Here is a 24,046-nt window from a genome sequence, read left to right as displayed (position 1 = left end):
CACTGCTCCTATCGCCACATCGCTGGCATCACATGCGATAGCAAACGGTTTTGAATAGGCGGGCATAGCCAAAACTGGTGCAGAGACGAGCGCGGACGTAAGCTTAAGGAAAGACTCTTCTGCTGCTTTGGACCAGTGGAACTTAACTTTGGTTTTTGTTAAATCTGTAAGAGGCGCCGCTAGTTTTGAAAAGTCCACGATGAAGCGACGGTACCAACTGAAAAGTCCTAGAAACCTCTGTAGTTCTTTTCTGTTGTTTGGACTAGGGAATTTAACAATACTTTCCGTTTTTTCTGGATCGACATTCCAGCCTTTCTCGTTGAGCACGAATCCCAAGTAGTTAATCTGTTTGCGGCAGAACTTGGATTTTTCTGCGGATATTGTTAAGTTTGCTGCTCTCAGCCTTGACGCAACTTCCTTAAGCAGGGTGATATGCTCTTCAAATGTTCTTGAACAGACTATTATGTCGTCCAGGTAGTGAAACACTCGCGGTTCCAGGTCCGCAAATAGGTGAGTCATTAATCTTGCTAGCGCCTGACTTGCAGTACACAACCCAAATGGCACTACTTTGAATTGGAAGTGTCCTCGTTGAGGTACCGTGAATGCCGTCAGAGGTCGAGAACTCTCTGCTAATGGCATTTGCCATAATGAGTCTTTCAAATCAATCGACGAGATGTAGCGACACCCGCTAAGATTGTTGGTTATGGCCGCAATCTGCGGTATTGGGTACCCCTCGTTGACCATGATTGAATTCAAATGACGGGCATCTAGACATACCCTGTACTGACCGGTTTTCTTCTTAACCGCCACTAGCGGATTGTTCCAAGGTGAGAAGTGGGGTACGGCAGGGGTACGATTTTTACTAATTTGGTGCAGTTATTTGGTTTCGTCGACGACATAGATGTTATGGCACGTAACTATGACGGGATGGAGGAAGCCTACATCAGACTGGAGGGTGAACCGGTTTGGACTAGTCATCAACACGTCGAAGACGAAGTACATGAAAGGAAGAGGTTCAAGGGAAGACAACGCGAGGCACGCATCACGAGTTTGTATCGGTGGTGAAGAAATCGAGGTAGTCGAAGAATTCGTGTACTTGGGCTCACGGGCGACTGCCGAAAAAGATATCAGCAGAGAATTTCGGAGACGCATCGTGGCTGCAAACTGTACTACTTTGGACTCCGCAAAAATAGAATTTCACTGAATAGAGTTCGCCGCTGTATTAAACTGACAATCTGCAAAACGCTCATTAGACCGGTGGGGTGCAGATGGCGGACAGTGCGCAGCGAGCAAGGTGGATCGATCAGGTGGTGGACGATTTGCGGACCGTCCGTAGGCTGCGTGGTTGGCGACGTGCAGCCATGAACCGAGCCGAATGAAGAAGACTTTTATGTACTGCACAGGCCACTTTGGCCTTAGTCTGGGCAAATAAATAAATACTCTGTGTTTCTTAACCGCTACTGTGCCGTAATGTGGCATTCTGCTGAACAGAATCCACACAAAATCTATTTTTAGACACTCGTTAGTGTTATCATTGCCGGGGTTCATCTCAACGTGAGTCCATTGTGTTCATTTGTCTATATCATGAATCCAATTGCTTGTTGCATGGTTCGGTTGCCATTTATCCGGGTACGTCGGAGATATGCCTCCGAGAAGAACAATTTGTCCGTCGTCATCTGGTAGCCGTGTCGGTAAGACGCGCACCCAAAAACGCCATCTTTTGGGCTGCACCTGCGGCGACTGACAAATACTTGGTGGAGGGGCAGGGATTAACCAAGTACGCTACGGGACTTCACGGCATATTAGTTATAGTTTCTGGAAACAGCAAAAAAAAACATGATAAAAGTTAACGTCGAATAAGACAAGCAGAAGAAAAAATGCATTTTTAACATACCCTTCGGAAAACCCAGAACATCTCCAGGTTTTATCAAAAATGGATTATTCTACGCAAAGTTATGCTAATTTAAACTTCGACAAAATATTGCATATCTTAACCTTTTTCCTAACCCCTGATCAATATCTATAAAACGAAAAGTTTTACATTGATAAGAAAGGCACAAAGGCACACCATAATGATTTTGCGTTTTCAAATGTTCTTTCATATGATAAAGTGCGATAACAAAAATGCCGTTTCACTGCGCAACATCACAATAATGTAATAAGGGTAAAGGGCCATAGCTAGAACTATCGAATTACACTTTTCAAGCGAATGGGATATGTGTATGAGAAGATTCCATATTTTTTTGTTATTGAATGTTATATGTTATAGCTTACAAATATAAATGATTTGATATTGTACTTACACCTGTGTTCAGAATAATAGCAGCGGAAGCCATTTTTCATACAAAATGGTCAACTTTGACAAGCTGTATCTTTGTACCGTGATGACCGATTGAGCTGAAATTTTGGCAGTGAACTACAAATATGTTGAAATTTATACATACCAAGTAGCATTTTTTCGAATGACGCGTTCAAAAATTACTCACTAGGTCCAATTGCTAAAAAAATAGCAGTTTTTATTTTTGTTTTTTGTTTTGCAGTTTTTGTTTATATATTGGTCAATTCAAATGTCATATTCCACAATTTGTATTTTTTTAAATTATAAACTTAGTGTCTCATGGCACCTGAGTTCAAATTTATAACATTCCAATCAATAGTTTTCCTGATTCCAAAACAAAAACTGCTATTATTTTGAACAATTTGACCTAGTGCGTAATTTTTGAACGCGCCACTTGAAAAAATTGATACATAATATGTGTAAATTTCAACATATTTGTAGTTCACTGCCAAAATTTCAGCTCAATCGGTCATCGGAGTACAAAGTTACAGCTTGACAAAGTTGACCATTTTGTATGAAAAACGGCTTCCGCTGCTATTATTCTGAACACAGGTGTAGTACTTGTTAGTGTTCTTAAGTGACTTAAATAGTTGCAAGGCAGCACGAAATTAAAATACAGGGAAGTTGGTATTTACGCGGGAGATATGTAGGGGAGGGCCCTCCTTAGCTGTGCGGTAAGACGCACGGCTACAAAGCAAGACCATAATACACTGGTGGAAAAAAGTATAAAGACAAGCTCGGTTTCCATACAAAATGGCCATATTGGGAAGTCAATATCTCGATTCTTAGCGATTCGATTGGGCTGATTTTTTGCCAACAAGCCTAAAATGACTTGAATTTTTATTCAATGATAGTTACATTTATGCATATATTCTGGTTATACACGTTTCTGTTGGAAATAATTATAAAGACAGTTCCGTTGTATGGAGCTCCATATAAAAAAGTGGTGTCTTTATAATTATTTCCAGATTTTGAAGTCAAAATCAAAAGAGATGTATACAATTTACTCAAAAATCGAAAGTTCAAGTTGAAAACAGGTGCCTAGTAAAATTTCAGCCAAATCGAATCGCTACGAATCGAGATATCAATCCTCAATCATGATGAAAATGTATGAAAATCATGCTTGTCTTTATACTTATTTCCGGCGGTATAGTATCATCGTGTTAGCCTCATGACATAATATACGAATGCAAAAATGGTAACTTGGCTTAGAAACCTCGCAGTTAATAACTGTGGAAGTGCTTGATGAACACTAAGCTGCTAGGCGGCTCTGTCCCAATGTGGAGATGTAATGCCAATAAGAAGAAGATGTAGGGGAGAAGGTCCCGAAATTGAGCCCCATCAAGCCTCGATGTCCACTAGAGTGATTCAAATTTTAACTTTTTTGCTTCCCGGTACTTTAGCGATTGCATTTGCCATTTTAATAATCATACTCAATTTTTAGCTCATTTGGATGTAATTTAAGTGAGCAAGCGCAGTTTGAAGTTTATATGGACATTACTGTGGAAATGTGGTTTTTCGGGTTAACAGCCTATTTTTTGATTATTTTGTAGGCTCAGTATTATATGCAAAAATCCTACAAACAACGTTCAACTTACGTACATGAGGAAGATGCGTGAGTGGGAAGATGCTTGTTATTGTGAAAGTAGTAAACGAAAATAATATCACATAATAATACGGTGTTTATGCCATTCACGTGCATATGAAAAATAGTACTTTGGCTAGAATTTTTAGACCCATTGTGCGATCTGGCCATTTCTTTTTAATAGAAAACAATACCGTAGTGCTGGGCTTTTTTTTGACAAATCTTGGGCTACTTTGGACATTTTGAAACAAGGATTGTAACGTAAATTACTATCTAATCGCCATTATTACCATTCGGGTGTCTTGTTGATAGTTGGCGCTAACTTTCTGTTTCAAATTTGGTATTTTTTCGCTTAATTTCCAAATCCAAAGAAGCCCCTGAAGTCAAAAGAAGCCCCGCACGACGGTAGGATAGGCATTTTGTTAAGAACATTATTTTGAGCTTTTTAGTAGAATGTCTTCACTTGTCATAAGACGAGTTTGTACCATCCCATTTAATTCCACCACTTGATTGTACCTTGACAGATACGTATTTCGACCTCAACAGTAAGGTCGTCTTCAGTGTCTCGTACTTGAGTCGAGTCAAGTACGAGACACTGAAGACGACCTTACTGTTGAGGTCGAAATACGTATCTGTCAAGGTACAATCAAGTGGTGGAATTAAATGGGATGGTACAAACTCGTCTTATGACAAGTGAATAGGATAGGATTCCAAGTTGAATGAAACTTGTTCTGAGCAAATCGGTTAAGTGCCTAAAAAATGAGTGAGTTTCTCTGCGCACATACATACACACGCTCAGACACATATCATCTCGGTTCATCGAGCTTAGTCGACTGGTATATAATACTCCGGGTCTCCTATAAAAGTTCATTTTTGGAACGAACATATAATCTTTACATATACTTAGTATATGAGAAAGACAAAAATGTTTAATATCAGTTTAAAGTTAAATATAATATAATTGCACTTAAATTATCAATAAGCCACGATATACTATTTAATAATATGCACACAGATAGCTTCTGAGTGGCAGCTAAAAATTTAAATATCTTGTCAGCGATGTCTGAGAATGGAAATCGTGGAAAACATGATTTTCAGTCTCATAAAGTTGACCATGATCAAGAAAACATAATACTCGTGTTCATCAATTTTGGTAACTTTTTACCATGGTTTATTTATTTAATTTACTAACTTGATTAGTCGCAGACGGTGTGATGTCATTTAGGCAGCAGCCAGAAATATGATTACACTTAAGCGATATTCAAAAATAAATCGAAATGGAACGCGACTAAATTGAGCAGAAAATATTATATCTGTTCAACAAACATAATTTTGTTATATGTCTACCCTTAGCTTGGTCGTAGACGGTTGCAGATGAAATAGCCGTTAGATAACAGATAGGAATGTGAATATCAGGGGATGTTTCTGGAGGGCATTTCAAGGGGAAACATATTTTCTTGGAGAATTAAGATAACAAAATTTAGAAGAAAATTGTGTTTCCGTCGAAGACACATAGTCAAGTTATTTGCTTGGTCGCAGATCGTCGCAGCTGAAGTAACCTTTAGATAACAGATGGGAGTGTAAATTTTTTATCAGAGGATGTTTCTGGAGGAAATTAAAAGGGGAAACATATTGGAAGCGGAAGGAGCAACGATCGAGATGCTCTTATCAACAGAGTTGTGCTGCCATGTAGGCATTTTGCATCTGGCACCTGTGCGCTTGTTACAGTTTCCTGTTTTTGCCTTTCTCGTACAACAAAGTTGTACCGAAAGGCTATCATTTCACTCTGAAAACGAACTTTTTACAGGAATATCTGAGAGTAAAGTTTCTTATACCTTTCGACTCAGTTGTAGTAGTTGAATAGGATGCTCGTTAACTATAGTTTCGTAAATATTACGTCAATTGTGCTAAAATTATGTTGTTTTGTTTTTATCACAATAAAACAAACTACCGCAATAATAGAACGCAGTTGCCTATCGTTGCGATATTTTTTAAAGGTCAGTCCTATTGTTGCGGTATTGCATGTAATTCTTATGGAGAGCGATACCGCAACAATAGGACCTTAGCATTACCGCAATAATAGGCTCAAAGGATTCAAATTTTAACGAAAAATGATGATTTTTTTATCGTTTTGAACGGAATTTTGTCAAATGGTATTATATCCAGAATGGACTTCTTTAACACTACCGCAACATTAGGGCATACCACAACGATAGGACGTTTTACCCTATGTATGCGGTTTTGTTAGTCTTCTATTTATATTTAGGAATCGTTCAAAAATGGCATCGTTGCCTTGGCGAAGGGGGGTGGGGATGTCGTTGGTTGAATAATCTTAAATGTATTTAACGTCATATTTAAGTCGGCCTTGAGAATTATTGGCTTAATTTTCAAAATGTTCGAGTACATTTCACTCCGAAATCGAACCTTTTATAGAAGTCTTGGAGACCCATGATGTTATATACCAACCCGACCAGTTAGTCATAACAATTATATCAATATGTGTTACAAATAACAATACTTGAAATAATTTTGTTATAAATTCTTTGTCAAAAATGGATGAAAGAAAATTTAACGATCGTCATAACTTGATTATAACATAATGTATTATGCTTATTTTACAGAAAAACAAAATTGCCAACATTTTTGGTAGATAGGAATTGGAAAAAACGAAGTTACCACCTTCAGTATATCTTGATTGAATCGAGAAAGGCATCGTCACCGCTAGGTGAATAAATTAATTCATTATTGAATGCGTTGTTCGCGTGTTAGGACGCGTGTTTCAAATTTAGTGTCTATTGATGGAAAACCACTGCACGAACACGGTTTTCCGGATAAACTGACACGGTTGGTCAAAGCGACGATGGATCGAGTGATGTGCGTAGTTCGAGTTTCAGGGGCATTCTCGAGTCCCTTCGAAACCCGCAGAGGGTTACGGCAAGGTGATGGTCTTTCGTGTTTGCTATTCAACATCGCTTTGGAAGGGGTAATACGAAGAGCAGGGATTAACACGAGTGGTACAATTTTCAATAAGTCCGTCCAGCTATTTGGTTTCGCCGACGACATAGATATTATGGCACGTAACTTTGAGAAGATGGAGGAAGCCTACATCAGACTAAAGAGGGAAGCTAAGCGGATCGGACTAGTCATCAACACGTCGAAGACGAAGTACATGATAGGAAGAGGTTCAAGAGAAGACAATGTGAGCCACCCACCGCGAGTTTGCATCGGTGGTGACGAAATCGAGGTGGTAGAAGAATTTGTGTACTTGGGCTCACTGGTGACTGCCGAAAATGACACCAGCAGAGAAATTCGGAGACGCATAGTGGCTGGAAATCGTACGTACTTTGGACTCCGCAAGACGCTCCGATCGAATAGAGTTCGCCGCCGTACCAAACTGACAATCTACAAAACGCTAATTAGACCGGTAGTCCTCTACGGACACGAGACCTGGACGATGCTCGTGGAGGACCAACGCGCACTTGGAGTTTTCGAAAGGAAAGTGCTGCGTACCATCTATGGTGGGGTGCAGATGGCGGACGGTACGTGCATCAGCTGTTGGGAGAACCATCCATCGTTCACACCGCGAAAATCGGACGACTGCGATGGGCCGGGCACGTAGCCAGAATGTCGGACAGTAACCCGGTGAAAATGGTTCTCGACAACGATCCGACGGGCACAAGAAGGCGAGGTGCGCAGCGGGCAAGGTGGATCGATCAGGTGGAAGATGACTTGCGGACCCTCCGTAGACTGCGTGGTTGGCGACGTGTAGCCATGGACCGAGCCGAATGGAGAAGACTCTTATATACCGCACAGGCCACTTCGGCCTTAGTCTGATTAAATAATAATAATGATGGAAAACCACAAAATCTTGAAGCTCATGAATCAAGCTTGAATTGGAACACACTGAACTCATCTTAAGACATTAATCATTCATGAGTTAAGTTATACGTTTGAATCATTACAGGATCCACTCTCATAAAATAATGAATATTAGTGCTGTCTAATGAGCAGGTGGAAGTCGCTCGAAGTTTCTCCCATCCTGCTCGTTCTTTTTTGTCCGCAATTTTTTTCAAGGAGCAGAATGGGAATAGCTTCTAGCGACTTCAAGCTGATCGTCAGACAGGACGAACGAATGAATCATCATCATTTCGTCTACTTTTATCATAAAATAAATTCGATTTAGTTTCGGTCAATGATGGAGAAAACTTAAGTTCTAAAAAGCTCAAGGATCAGGTGTGAGATGAAACACACTAGACTCATCTCAAAAAGATAATCATTCATGAGTTATCCGCTTAATGCATTGCAGACTTTTATCTATTCTCATCAAACAAAAAAAATATTATGTATGTTCATTCGTTAACAAATAAATCTGCTCCGATTGAGTTGTGTGAAGGTTTAATTGTCTGAATTTGAGAATGATTTTTCCAGCTCTGGTTGATGCAACCAAATACAAGCTTTATCCTTTTTATTCTTCAGACCGCATCGTGCTTTCGTGCTGCGCGGTTCTATTTTCTCTCTTTGCTGAAGGAAGTTTTTAATAGTACCCGAAGCTATTTTAATTTCAACAGTGCTTCTCAGCGCTATTTGTACCCATTGGTCCCGTTACGATCTTTGCATGGACCGGTGCCTTCTTTTTTTCGTTGGACCCGTTAGTGGAAGTAAAATTTCGACAAGTGGTGGTAATCCTGCAGAGACACCGTTCTGGGAAAAAACCTCTTAGAAGGTCACGTCTCCACGCTCAGCAATGAGTATAAAGTATTAATAAAAACAAGAGGAAGGGCGAGTCTCTGAATACTCCACTTCCTTTTAAAAAACAAGGTTTCAAGACCGTCCTACCAGAGCGCGGAAAAAATAGAAGGAAGCTGAAGACTTCAGATATTCCTTCTAACTCTAATATCGGAAATAATTCTTCTCCTATCGAACTGAGCAATCAGTTCGATATGGTTAATGATGGAATTGAGCAAATCGAATCTACCTCTAGCCCAGATGATTCGATTCATGCGAAAAAGCAAAGGATTCCGCCAATTGTGGTATCTGTTGCCGAGTTTTCTGGCGTTATGAATGAGATTTTGAGTAACCTTCAGGGTATCAAAGTTTCATTTCAGATTGCAGGAAGGGTGACTGCCGCGTTTTGCCGGGATCCTTTGACGATCGCAAACGTCTTCTCCAGTATTTAACTGAGAAACGCCATAAATTCTTCACATACGACGACAAAACTGAGCGATTGTTCAAAGTCGACTTGAAAGGTCTCCCCAGTGATGCTAAATCACTGGATGAGATAAAAAAAATAAATTTCTGAATTACTTGGATTTTCACCAGTCCAAGTAATTAAGATGAAAAAGAAAACTCGCTCTGGTACTTCCCAGAAGGGTATTTCTCAAGAATTTTATTCAGTTCACTTTAACAAAAACGAACTAAATAATATGAAAAGTTTGGAAAAGGCCTGTATTATGTCTCATGTCCGTGTTACATGGGAACATTTCCGCATGTCTGGGGGAAATATCCAAAACCCCACTCAGTGCCGAAAGTACCAAAAGTGGGGTCACGGAACTAAACATTGCCACATGGATGCTAAATGCATGATTTGTGGTGGAACCTCTCACGCCAAGGACGCCTGTCCTGTGAGAGAAGATTCCAATAAATTTAAATGTGCTAATTGTGGGGGCAATAATAAATCCAATTTCTGGGAATGCCCTTCACGCAAAAAAGTTTTGACTTCCCGTGCAAAATTGATGACAAGAAATTCCAATAGGGTCCCAGATTCACCGGGTAAACATATTTCAAACGCTCAAAATTCGCAATAATTTGCCGTTCGAGCAATTCATACCCACCACAATCAACGAACAAATTTTGCTCCTACCTCTTACCGGGTAACGAGTAGTTCGTTGCGCCCTCCTATGCAAGCATCGATGCAGGCAGGCAAGATTCCATATCTGAAAATTTACCGACAATGAATGACTTTCATACCCATTCTTCAACGGGAAATAACGTTCCTTCTGACGACTCAAGTAGCATTTCTGCTTCCGACTTTGATTTCCTAAATGAATTTGAAATTTCTAAATGAAAATGAAATTTCCTAATTAAATGAACAATTGTTGATGGTTGATGGTTGATGCAATGTTCAAAGCAAATACCAAAACTGAAGCATTACCATTATAACTGAAACATATTTAGAACCTGGTCTTTTCATCAAAAGAGATCCAAATTATTTTATTTACCGAAATGATCGTCTTGACAGCGCCAGTGGTGGGGTCGCCATTGTCAATAATAGACGTATTAAACATAAATTATATTCTTCGTTTGAAACCAAAGTTTTCGAAACCTTGGGTGTTTCTGTTGAAACAAATTTTGGACAATTCTCTTTTATTGCTGCCTACTTGCCTTTCCAGTGCAATGGCTAGCAAAGGAATTTGTTGAGAGCTGATCTTCAAATTCTAACTCGCAACAAATCCAAATTATTCATAATTAGTGACTTCCATGCCAAACACTGTTCATGGAATAATGCTCAAAGCAATACCAATGATAAAATTTTATTTGAAGATTGTTCTGCGGGATATTATTCTATTCAATATCCCAATGGACCAACTTGTTTTTCTTCCAGTCGAAATCCTTCTACAATTGATTTAGTTTTAACGGATTCAAGTCAGCTTGTGTGGCCAATTGGTAACTCATTCTTTGACTCTTTGACTCTGATCACCTTCCTGTGACGTTTGAAATCTCACAAGAAGTCATAAACAATCCAATCAGCTCTACTTTTAATTATCATAGAGCTGATTGGGCTTTATATAAAACGTATATCGATAGGAATTTTGAATTTGATACTTCTCTCGATACCAAAAGTGATATAGATAATGCTCTCGTATCTTTGACAAATTTAATTGTCGAAGCCAGAGGCATTGCAATTCCTAAATGTGAAATTAAATTCAACTACATTATTATTGACGATGATTTTCAGCTACTGATCTGTCTTAAAAATGTGAGGCGAAGGCAATACCAAAGAACTCGCGATCCCGCCTTGAAAGTTATTTGGCGTGATTTGTAAAATGAAATTAAAAAACGTTTCGCTATTTTGAGAAATACCAACTTTGAGAATAATATCTCGAAATTGGAATTCCAATTCCAGCGCTTAAAGATGGAAACAAAATTTTATTAACAAATGGCGAAAAGGCTCAAAAACTTGCTCAGAAGTTCGAGAGTGCCCATAATTTTAGTCTAGGTCTCACTAGTCCAATTGAGGATCAGGTTACACGGAGCTTCGAAGACATTCTAAATCAAGATAATGTTTTTGACCCTTCGTTGGGAACTAATTTGGAAGAAGTGAGATATATTACTGTTTTCTTCTATAAGCAAACTGTTTGAAAAGATTATTTTAAATAGAATGATGGTTCATATTAATGACAATTCTATTTTTGCTGATGAGCAATTTGGTTTTCGCCATGGGCATTCAACCACCCATCAGTTATTAAAAGTTACGAATTTAATTCGGCTCAACAAATCTGAAGGATATTCGACTGGAGTTGCTCTTCTTGATATAGAGAAAGCATTTGACAGTGTTTGGCATGAAGGTTTGATTGTAAAATTGATGAATTTTAATTTTCCTCTGTACATTATCAAACTGATCCAAAATTATTTATCAGATCGCTCACTGCAGATAAACTATCAGAATTCCAAATCTGATAGATTTCCTGTAAGGGCTGGTGTCCCCCAAGGCAGCATACTGGGGCCCATATTGTATAACATTTTTACTTCTGACTTACCTGATTTACCACCAGGGTGTCAAAAATCTTTGTTTGCAGATGACACGGGCCTCTTAGCCAAAGGACGAAACCTTCGTGTCATTTGTAGTAGATTGCAAAAAAGTTTGGATATTTTCTCCACTTACTTGCAAAAATGGAAAATTTCGCCGAATGCTTCCAAAACTCAGCTTATAATTTTCCCACATAAGCCGAGAGCTTCTTATTTGAAACCTTCTAGCAGACATATTGTCACTATGAAAGGGGTTCCAATTAATTGGTCTAGCGAAGCCAAATATTTAGGACTACTGCTAGACCAAACATTAACTTTTAAAAATCACATTGAAGGCCTTCAAGCCAAATGTAACAAATATATTAAGTGTCTATATCCACTTATAAACAGAAAATCAAAACTTTGTCTTAAGAACAAACTTTTGATTTACAAACAAATTTTTAGACCAGCCATGTTGTATGCTGTGCCAATATGGACTAGTTGCTGCAATACCAGAAAGAAGACACTTCAGAGAATTCAAAATAAAATTTTGAAAATGATTCTGAAGTTGCCTCCGTGGTATAGTACCAATGAACTTCATAGAATTTCTAATATTGAGACATTGCAACAAATGTCCAACAAAATACTTTCCAATTTTAGACAAAAATCGTTGCAATCTTCTATTGCAACGAATAGCTCCTTGTAACCTTAATATAAATTAGGTTAGGTTTAGTTTAAGTAGAAAAAATTGTAATTCCTACATGGTTCAATTCAACCAGCGGAAAAATCCTAACTGCCAGAGGCAATTGAAATGTATTAATAATAACTAAAAAGTAACATAGCAAATAAGGATGATAGTGTTAAGAAAACATGGAACACCTAGTCTAAGAGATGAATGCATGTATTAGATAATTAGCAAAAAAAAATAGTAAAAAAATCCTGTTTATTCTTTATCCTGTTTTATCACTTGTGAGGGAAGATTTTTCTTTTTTTGGAAATGTCGATACACATAGTTAAGCTTTCCATGGAGATCTTTTCCCTTTTCTCCTATATTAAGTATACATAAAGGCTATATGTTCGCTCTAAAAACATATTTATTATAGGAAGCCTGGAGACATATAGTATTATATGCCAATCGACTCAGCTCGATGAGTTGAGGTGATGTCTGTTTTTTTTCTTCCTAAGCAATGGAGGGGGAATCTGCTCAACAGACATCCTGGGTTGTCCAGGAAGTGCGGGGTTTGGGATCACCTCCAATAGCAAACGAGGGAGGCAGGACTACATCCCCGACCCGCTAAACCGTTTCCATTGCCGCCAAGCCCATAACCCCTTCGGTACAACCAGAAAGTAATGCTTCAAAGGGGGGGCAGTGCATAACGCACCCTCGAGGTTAGCTGCGTGTCCTTGCAGCATCGAACTGCGTGACTAGCTTTTTTAGAAGAACACCATGGTATCGTGCCAGCGCATTACCGGCTTTCCAGGTGGCCTTACCACGCCTTATGTCCTCGGAAGGTGGGCAGGGTCGACTTCGCGCCTGCTTCCCTCTGCACGACTGGTATCAAGAATGATGATGCCGCGTGCACCCCAAATTGACCTCTCTGCGATTGGGCCTATTCGCCAGCACACAGAGGGACTTGCCGACGCGGTGCCTACGCCTGCCCCAGCCTTGACGAGGACCCCTTTCCGTCCTAGGGCTCGGAACCCGCCCGGTTGACCGATGTGATGTGATGTCTGTGAGTGCGTATGTACTTGTATATGTATGTATGTACGAAAAATAAAACAATCATTGAAAAAAATTGACAATCTCCTCAATCTATCCTGTCCAAATGTTTCCTATCGAAAATTAGGCAGATCAGTTTTATTATGGCCAAAATACGATTTCTAACACGCTAAGAAAATCTAACTAAGCTTTGGCTGCCGGTGAGATTTGAACCTACACTATTCCATTAAGTACACGGACGTATTACCAATTCTTGCCTTCTCTTGTGGGAAAGTGTTCCATAACCAGCTAATAACGGTGGGATGCCAGCCAATTTCCCGTATCCATCGAATCCTATTTTAGCAATACTTTAAAGCTTTTTCCCACTTACTTTTATTGAAACAGCATCGAGTGTAAAATGTATCTTGATATGAATGTTTATGACCATTATTCACAATAAAAAAATAAATGCAGAAACTTTAACATGAAAAACTCTTTACCAAGTGATAAAGCTTGACGTTTGAATAGGCATATATTATTAATGACAGAGTTTAAATGTAGAGAATAATGACGAAAAGCATTTCGAAAAAAGCCACCTACCTGCTGATCAATGTAGGGAGAGCATACACTTCATAATAAATTACTTTCAGATTGGCATTAGTGCTGCTATTGACTTTTATTACTACTCCGTTTTCTTACAGCGTACCAGCATTGTCAATCGGAGTAGCTTTTTCACATTTGATTTACCACTCATTCATAGGGCTGCAAAAAGTTTGTTTTTATGAGCAGCAGCGATTGTGAGTAGAATACGAGAATTTCACAGTCTCTTCACTCTCAATCTGCCTCTCCGGACGAAACATTTCAACAGCTTTTAATCCGAATTGAATACGCTGGCAGAAATGTCAAAAACAAGAGGAGTCACGAAAAAATTTCCAAAGCAAGATATAGGATGCATTATTCTCTGAATAATAAAAAAAAATCAAAATGATATGTATTTGAAAATAATTTGGAGTACCGGGTTAGACTTTTGATTATCTACATTGTACATATATTTATTTGATTGTCCATGATAATAAATGTTTTTCTCGAGTTGATCCCGGAAAAGGTACTATTTTTGATGTTTATTAAATTTCTAATCTCGTGCAATAAACCATTTTCAAAAAAAAATCAACCTGCAATTTTTAAAATTATTTTTAATTCCGTTGGCTATACCTCGCCGTGGTAAATTTTTGTTATTCTGCTTTTTCTCTGATGACGGCATTCATCCGGTTCTCTTAGCCCATTATGGATGGTTCCCACATTGCTCATTCACCCTAGTTGTGTGTATTCGTTTAACTTCGGCTCAGTGCGTAGAAGTAGTCGAAAAGAACTCTCGGTTAAGTTTAGTCGTCGGAGTGAAGTGCGCGCGAGTGGAAGCGTGGTCTTACGGTTGCAACATTCGCTGCTAAGCTACAATCATGATTCCACCACCATCGAAATCGTTCTTGGCTCGGATGTTAGTTGCCCGTTTCAAACGAGTGTTTGAAAATTGGTTCGTTCTTTATTGGCCTGGGATCAAGCGACCAGTAGTGCAAATTAGACAAGGAACAGTCCAAGGGGTTACAGCGAAATTACCAAATGGAAAAAGTTACTGCTACTTCAAAGGCATTCCATATGCGAAGCCACCAACTGGAGAACTACGATTCAGACCACCGGTGCCGTTGGAACGTTTTGACACTCCAGTGCTGAAGTGTTTCGTTGATAAAAATGATTTTATCCAGCCACTGAGCAAAACATATGTCATGGGCAGTGAAGATGCCCTTTATTTGAATGTCTACGCGCCAGCTGATCTTAATCGGGAAAAGAAAAAAACTCCAGTCATGGTTTTCATTCACGGCGGCGGTCTCGAGAATGGGTCGGGTGGCAGCTTTTCGTACGATCCACAGTACTTGGTGATGCAAGACGTAATTGTCGTTATTATGAATTACCGCCTTGGGCCCTTTGGATTTCTGTGTCTTCCAGGCGCTGGCGTTCATGGTAACTTCGGATTAAAAGACCAGGTTTGTTGATTATTTAGAAGTAAGTGCTCGAGTTTTACAGTTGAGTAAATTATTCCAGCGCCAAGCACTAATCTGGGTTCAAGAGAATATTGACTATTTTGGAGGGGATCCTGATAATGTGACGCTGTTTGGCCAAAGTGCTGGAGCTTGGTCCACCTATTTGCATTATTTATCTCCCAGCTCGAGGTAGGATCAAAGTGCACTGATGGACAAAAAGTGATGATGAATTGTTTATTTTTAGGAAATATTTCCACCGTGCCATATGTTTGAGCGGTGATGCGTGCACCGAATCTGCTCTTCAAATAGATCCAGAATCAAAAGCGCGGAAATTGGCATACTTGTTGGGATATCGAGGAAATTCGGATCAAGAAGTGATTGGTAAGTAGTTGTAGAAGAGGTGGAAATTGATTGTAACGATAAGGATAAGAGATGGGAGTAACCATACTTTCAGAAAATCAAAAATTCAGAAAAAAAACTCCAAATATTCAGCTGATTTAAATTCGGCAGCAAGTAAGCATCTTTTGTTTATCTTATCTGGACATGTACCATTTGACGCTACTTTGTGGGTATATTTTTCTATATATCAACAACAAAAAAAATTTTAAAAGTGGGTGAAGGTATTGGTAAATTTCTAATTGAATTGATAATAATTATGTTCAATCAAAGTGCCAATTTTCCGGTTATTAGTCCCGACTTGGATATTGATTTACAATGTTCTGAAAACTCTGCCAGGATCGAGACCCATTGAAGGAAAGTAGTTACCTCCAATACATTTTCAAATGTACATATTCACATCTGAGTTTTCAGAACATTGTAAATAATTATGTGTTTATCGATTGATTTCTATATTTGTCAGAAGCCTTATTTTTATACTAGAAAAAACTCAATACGAAAATTGCAATCGTTTTACATATTTAATGTGAGATTATTTTGACCCAACACGGGATGAAAAATCAAATTTATAATTTAATGATCAAGTATTATTTTTGCACACAACATGTAATTATTTTTATAAATAAAATAAGTCACAATTTTAATTAGCCACTGACTGTTTTCTGGATATGTCTACGTTCAGTTTAAATACAACTGAAAAATGAAAAACCCGTTTTGTATTTAATCTTTAAACCAATTTTTAATATGTTATCATTTGATGATACGAATGATAAAGATGGATTGAAAATCACCCAGTAATTCGAAAATGGAAGATAACACTTTTTTCGACGACGCCGGTTGTCGCGTGGTAAGTAGACCTGTGCACCGATCTGCTTTGAACCGGCGGCGCACTATGGGGATTTAGGCGGACATTAATCGGAAAATCGACTGTCACCAATTTTACTATTTTTTTCGAAAGTAGTATTTTTTACTATTTTTTTTCGAAAGTAGATACACATGATAAGAAAACCCTAAAATTTCAGGTCCCTACGAGTTATAGTTTTTAAGATATTAGTTATCAAAGTTGAGAAAAGGTAAAAAACGCGTGTTTTCTCTTCAAAATCTTGTTTCATTTCATACCAGTTTTTGAAAGGTTTTTTTTTCTTCCACGGTTTATATATGATGCTGGGTCATTAGGCCGAAGGCCGTTAGGCCGAAGGTCATTAGGCCGAAGGCCATTAGGCCGAATGGTCATTAGGCCGAACGGTCATTAGGCCGAACGGCCATTAGGCCGAATGAGCACTGGGGAGTGAGAAGTGACTAGTGCGAAGTGAGGAATAAGTAGAACGGAAGAAGAAAAAAGGAAAAAGGAGGAAGAAGTAAGAAGGAAGAAGGAAGAAAGAAGAAGGAAGAAGGAAGAAGGAAGAAGGAAGAAGGAAGAAGGAAGAAGGAAGAAGGAAGAAAGAAGAATGAAGAAGAAAGAAGGAAGAAGGAAAAAAGGAAGAAGGAAGAAGGAATAAAGAAGACGGAATAAGGAAGATGGAATAAGGAATTGTTGCTTAACAACATTTCCTTGTCATAACATCAAAAACATCTTATTAGCTCGAAAGATGGAAGAAAATATTTTTGTCCGCCTGTTTGTATGGGGAGGCCCCATAGTGCGGCGGCGTGAATATACCAGCAACTCGGATCGGCACGGTTCTAAATTATCTTTCAAACATTTCGTCAGTAGGTGACGGGTAATACCTTTTAAAAACATTTGCATTTATCGTGCACTAATAGCAATGAGCATAATTTCTTTGTAGGCTGTTAAGTAATCCTTCAGGAATACCATAAGAAGATTCATCTAAGGTTTCCTCAAATATTTCTTCAGAAATTTCCTTCCGATTTCCTTCAGTGGTTTCTACAGGAATTCTTCCTGAACACGGAGAAAAAAAATTGGTAGTATCAACCAGATTCTGCTTCAAATCAACAATATTTTTGCATTGATTTATGAATAACAATGTTTAACAAATAGGGTCGAATCAACCATACGCGATAATTGATTCAACTCTCGTATATTTTTGTTTCAACTAGGGATGCTTTCCAGCTGTCACTGTCAAATAATGCATCACAAAACAACAATATTAATGGTTGTTTCTACATTCGAAAATGCTGCGAAACCACTTTACAGTCACTCTCAAAATTGAGCGTACAGCATGGATTAGATGAATATATTCGAAAATTCCAAAGGAAATTTAATTGTTGGCTCGGTTGTTTTTAATGCATTTCAATATTCATTCCTTCCTTCAATGTATGCGTACATAAAATTGTTGAAATTTTTTTCTCTAAAGTTCATTTATTTGAAAATAATCTCAAAATACGCCTATTAGATGTGACAAAATTGAGCGTACAGCTAATGTTTTTCTATAAAATTTCTTATTATAAACACGATTAATGTATTTTAATATTGTTTTTTCATGATTATATTTATAATAATAAACATCCGCTACTTAAACATTCAATGTTTTGAAATTAAACCATGTTTTAATCAAAATGGTGAACAAGTAAGATGTATAAACAATGCTTTTTAACAATTCAATGCTGCTGGGCAAAATAGATGCTTTAAGATATGAATTTCTCCGGCATCGTGTCTTATATATGATAGATTATCGAAATCGAGCGAGACATACGATAAATTTGGGAAAATTCAGTCGGTAAATGATGAAAACAGATGTAAACATACAAAGAAAACGACACATGTTGGGAACGGCATATTTCAAATTAACTATAACTTTATTTAAAAGTCGATGTATATGTAGCTTATAAGCTCAGGACACTCATTAATAATAATATTAATAAAAGAGCAGCACACAGATACATTATAAGATGTCATTTTATATTTGAAGACTCAGTCACCGTAGGAACAAATTTGGTTGAATCATTTAAATTCTCCAAAATATCATTAAATAAGCTGCCGAACTCTTAAAAAAGTATATTTTTACTCGCCACATGGAAATCATCCAATTGTATCCCTTATGGTAACAGACCGTGGAGTTCAATCCAAATTTGATTATGAAATTACGATTTTAAGCTATCTTTTCAATATTCAATCAGAAGTGCTCTACGGGAATGAAAAGCTGTTTTTATGTTCGGTACCTTAACATGCACCTTGTACTTTTAGAATTTGACTGTGAATGATTGGATTCAATAATATTGCTCTCAATGATAGACCTGAGACAATAATCGAGCTTTAAAACAAATTTATGTTAAAAACATACTAAATTTGAATTATGTCATTCCTAACATTTGTCGTTTTCTCTGTATGTTTACACCTATTTTCATCATTTACCGACTGAATTTTGACAAATTTATCGTATGTCTCGCTCGATTTCCATTATCTATCATATATAAGATACGATGCCGGTGAAACATACAAATTAAAGCATTTATTTTGCCCGCAGGCATTGATTTGTTAAATAGCAATGTTCTTACCCCTCACTTGTTCGCCATTTTGACCAAAACATGGTTTAATTTCAAAACATTGAATGTTTAAGTAGCGGATGTTTATTATTATAAATATAATCATGAAAAAACAATATTAAAATACATTAACCGTGTTTATAATAAGAAATTTTATAGAAAAACATTAGCTGTACGCTCAATTTTGTCACATCTAATAGGCGTATTTTGAGATTATTTTCAAATAAATGAACTTTAGAGAAAAAAAATCAACAATTTGAAGGAAGGGATGAATATTGAAATGCATTAAAAACAACCGAGCTAACCATTTAATTTCCTTTGAAATTTTTGAATGTAGTCAACTAATCCATACTGTACGCTCAATTTTGAGAGTGACTGTATATACTATAAGATAACATCAACAAAAGAGAAAAAAAAAAGTGACAGAAACAGAATCAAACTTTTTGCATGAGGAGTGAGAGTCATGGAGTCATCCACCTTACCACTGGTCTATGCTTACTTCATGTGGGTCGGATGATTTATGTTGATCAGTTTATGAAGTTTTTACATATTATGAAATGGTTGTCGAAAGAACGATACTAATGTTGTTTTAATCTTGCGATGCAGGATTGAAACAACAATAATATTGAATTGAATAAAGCAGTGAATCAGTGTTGAAACAACAACTTGGAGATTGAAACAACAATGTACACGTTGATATGGAAATGCTAATATCATCTTCCAAACTTGGACGTACATGACCATGATAGCATTAGAGGCGAAAGTATAGAATTGATAGTTCCGTTAGGATACGGCAGGCATGAAGAATGTTTTTATAGAAGTCGATTTGAAAGCGAGCGGAGGGCAATATTTGTGATGGCACATATCGCACGACCTTCCTTCTGCCAAGCTCCCGTATGAAGGGGGAGGGAAGAATATCAGTGTGGAAGCTGATATATCTCCACTGGCAAAAGGAAGGTGGTTTGACTTGCTCATATGCCATCGCGTGCGGAAGGATTTGCTATCGACGAGTACTGTCTCCAGACGGACGCAATGAGAAAACAGAACTGTGCAATAAAAATCCTATTCGACTAAATGCTGATGTCATATTAGAAATTTGGAGACAGTACTCGTCGATAGCAAATCCTTCCGCACGCGATGGCATATGAGCAAGTCAAACCACCTTCCTTTTGCCAGTGGAGATATATCAGCTTCTACACTGATATTCTTCCCTCCCCCTTCATACGGGAGCTTGGCAGAAGGAAGGTCGTGCGATATGTGCCATCACAAATATTGCCCTCCGCTCGCTTTCAAATCGACTTCTATAAAAACATTCTTCATGCCTGCCGTATCCTAACGGGGAACTATCAATTCTATACTTTCGCCTCTAATGCTATCATGGTCATGTACGTCCAAGTTTGGAAGATGATATTAGCATTTCCATATCATTGTAAATCGTTTAACTTCACGTAGAAGTAACACACACGAAATCATTAATTTAATGTACACGTTGTTGGATGCAACAATCGAAATAGTTGTTTCAATCATTCAATCGTACAAGATTCTTCTGCTTGTACTTCATGCAAACAAGATGATTTATGTTGATCAGCATACAGTTTTTCCATGTTATGAAATGGTAGTCGAAAGAACGATACTAATGTTGTTTCAATGAAATAGTGGATCAGCGTTGAAACAACAACTTTGAAGATTGAAACAACAATGTCCACGTTGTTTGATGCAACAATCGAAATAGTTGTTTTAATCGTACACGATTCTTTAGCGTGAGATTTCTTCATGAAATTATTCAACGGATGACTGTTAGGGTGTGTAGTTCCTTATAAAAATACTAGCGAAAATCTTGAATTATGCCTTTCTTAGCCTGGTTGCTACAAAGGAATTCTAAACATAAGGTAACTGGATTCAATTCATGGACGGTGCAGGTTTTTTTGGTACTTCCCTATGCGTATGAGTGCTAGTTTTATGACACACTGTGGAAGTGCTTTATGAACACGAAGCTGCACAGATAGAAAAAGTTGTTGAAATTTACACGAAAGTGCATTTAAAGGGAATGCCAAAAAGAGCGTAAATTTAAACGATATTATCACCTGAATGTATGCAATTTGTATTGCATTATGTCACTTTTTGTACGAATAAGTGTTATAATGCTATGTAAATTGCATACATTTAGGGCGAACTTGTTGAAAAAGATTCATGTACGCCCAGAATAGTGTAATTTTCCGAGTCCTAATTATTTACGCGCTGATTACTTTTCATTATTTTTTTCTGTGTGTGATATGGAAAATTTACAAATCAAGGATGCCAACAAAAACATCAGAGAGAGAATTCGTGAAAATCCTACAGAAATGTACAGGAACTGATGTAGGAAATTTTCCAGGAGTTTCTCAACCAGAAATTCTAAGACCCATATTATTCATTCCTCAGCACTTCTAGGTAAGGGAATCCCTTTCCCTAATAATCATAGTTATGACATTTTTGGAGTGTATTCAAAATGTGGGAGAATAAAACCCCTCCAGGATTCGTGGATAAAAAATTCACAGGGTCTCTTGTAGAAGGAACTTCTTAGAAGTCCTGTCGAAGAAATTCCCCAGAATAAAAGAAGAAGGAATTTCTTATAATTCATAGTAGAAGATTTTCTCATAATTCATTCAAATTCCCCAGAGCAATTCTAGGGCTGTGGTGAGTAATTTGCCAGGATCCTCGGAGGAACTACCCTTAATATCTAGAAGAGGGATTCCCCAAACTTTGTAAGAAAAGAATTTCCATGATCTTTTGGATCTTTTTTTTCTGAATGAGTAATCCGGAGCAGTGTTGGTAAAATCATTCATAAAAATCACTCATCGAGCTCTCCCGCACGAGCAAACTCATTTGCGAATTAAAAGATTTGCATCACGCCTGAGTTTTTCATGCAAAAACACATCATTCCACTCATTTGCCAAAAAATCATTCCGCTCTAAAAAGTGTTTAAAATCAATTTGCTGGCAATTTATTGTTTACATAAGCAACAGTATTCATTGTTCTATGCGACGAACGTCAATTAACGGTTTTTAACAAAGGAGAATAAAAGAAAACTTACGATGATTCAAATGGATGATTCGAATCAGCCATGAGTTTTTAAGGCGCTGAGTTGATGCGTTTCAACTCACGATTGATTTGAATCATCCATGAGTTTTGAGATTTTGAGTTTTTCCCAACACTGATCCGGAGAATTTCTGTAGAGGGAGAAATTTCCCAGAGTTTCTGAAGTATCTTATAAAATCCTAAAGTAAGAATATTCCCAAATTCTTGTATAACGAGTTCCTAGAATTGCCGCAGAATATCTTAAAAACATTGAGTGATTTACATAAAGAACTCGAGACACAGGATTACCTGGAATTTGCGTGGTGGGCGGATGTGTATGGGGGGTTGTAGGTATGCTACAGCTCTTTAGAATTTCTGTTGAGGAATAATTCCCCATAATTCCTAATGGAGTGAGTCCTCAGAACTCCTGAGGAAGGGCTTCCCAAGAATTCTTGGAGATGGAAGAGCCCAGAGAAACAGTTTCCTAGGATGGATGGATCAAAAATTTCCTAGAGTTTCTGAGGAAAAACTTGCTTAGAATTTGAAAAAAATGGCTGTCTACAGGGGGGCAAAATTCTCTTAAATCCTTGGAGTAAGTATTCTCCACAGTTTATGGAGGGGTAAATTATCAGAACTCCCAAGAAGAATTTTCCCAGAATTCCTAGAGCAGGAGTAACCCGGTGTTCTTGTAATATAAGTTTTCGAAATTCTTAGAAAAGGATTTCCCAGAATTAATGAAAAAGGAAGTCTCTAAAATTCTTGAAGTAGCAGTTCCTCAAAATTTTCTGTAAAAAAAGATAGCATACCCGTTATAACAAAGGAGTACTCAGAAAATGATATTGTGGGAGAGGAGGAGGCGTTACGCATACAGACCTTAAAGCATATACTCCAGGAAATTCTTGGGTTACCAGATTTTGGAGGTATGTTCAATTTGTTTCATGTATCGCTAGAAACATTGATATATGGACCGCTGAAGGCATGTACTATATCAAAAAGGCCGGAAGATATTAGTTTACGCGTGGAGGTCTGAAAGCCTAAACTCCAAGAAATTTTTGGAAGACCAATTTGGGTCTTTGGATTGCTATAATTATGTATCAAACTGGAAAAAAATGCCAAATGTCTTTCAAAAAATTTGTTCAAGAGATAACACCACATCTCGACGTTTAATGCATAAGACTTTTGGCATAAAAAAACGATTTTGAAATTCGAAAAGTCGATTTCAAGGGTGTTATCGACCATATATTGTCTATCCGGAATAAATTTATACTGCTTTTTATACCGAAGTTGGATTTTTCTCCAGATACAGGCAACTTTTCCAACTTCGGAAGTAGTGCGCTGAATTCGCCTAAAGATGCGCTAAACAACGCATCAATTAGTTTGACAAATAAAACTTCGGAAGAAAGTTCGGTTCGGAAGTCCCGACTTCCAAATTCTAACTTGGTGCTACGCCGACAATAGTAATCTGCGTTCAATCATTTAGTACCCGAGCAAATTTTGAAATCAAAATTTGCTGTCATGATGTCAATTATTCGTTACTCCAATTGATCTCGTTTTGTATCAGGGGGTAATATGCGGTGCATCGCACCTCCTCTGCATGTAGTATAAAGCAAATGTAAATAAACAATCCCACAGATTTTTTGTTAGTCAGCAGTAGTGTAGATTAACCAATATTCTACAAGATTCCAATTCGAACACTGTTACACTTGCCAAGCGGGGTGGCCCGCCTTTTCCAAGCGGCGTGGCCCGGATAATACATCTTAGGCAGGCTT

The 24,046-nt window shown here is 37.8% G+C and overlaps 1 protein-coding gene across 1 annotated transcript in view; it reads left to right on the top strand.

The window, feature by feature from the left end:
* Positions 1 to 24,046, top strand: part of LOC134209539 (neuroligin-4, X-linked-like) — a 48,950-nt gene that overhangs the window by 23,114 nt on the left and 1,790 nt on the right. Inside the window, exons 5-8 of the mRNA XM_062685517.1 lie at positions 3,783 to 3,793; positions 14,797 to 15,386; positions 15,445 to 15,572; positions 15,628 to 15,764. Of these exons, the coding sequence (XP_062541501.1) occupies positions 3,783 to 3,793; positions 14,797 to 15,386; positions 15,445 to 15,572; positions 15,628 to 15,764 (866 nt within the window). The remainder of the gene's footprint in view (positions 1 to 3,782; positions 3,794 to 14,796; positions 15,387 to 15,444; positions 15,573 to 15,627; positions 15,765 to 24,046) is intronic.

Source organism: Armigeres subalbatus, chromosome 2 (assembly GCF_024139115.2).
Source record: "Armigeres subalbatus isolate Guangzhou_Male chromosome 2, GZ_Asu_2, whole genome shotgun sequence".
Classification (NCBI taxonomy): Eukaryota; Metazoa; Arthropoda; class Insecta; order Diptera; family Culicidae; genus Armigeres; species Armigeres subalbatus.
Note: the sequence above shows the minus strand (reverse complement) of the source record. Positions and strands in the feature narration are given on the sequence as shown.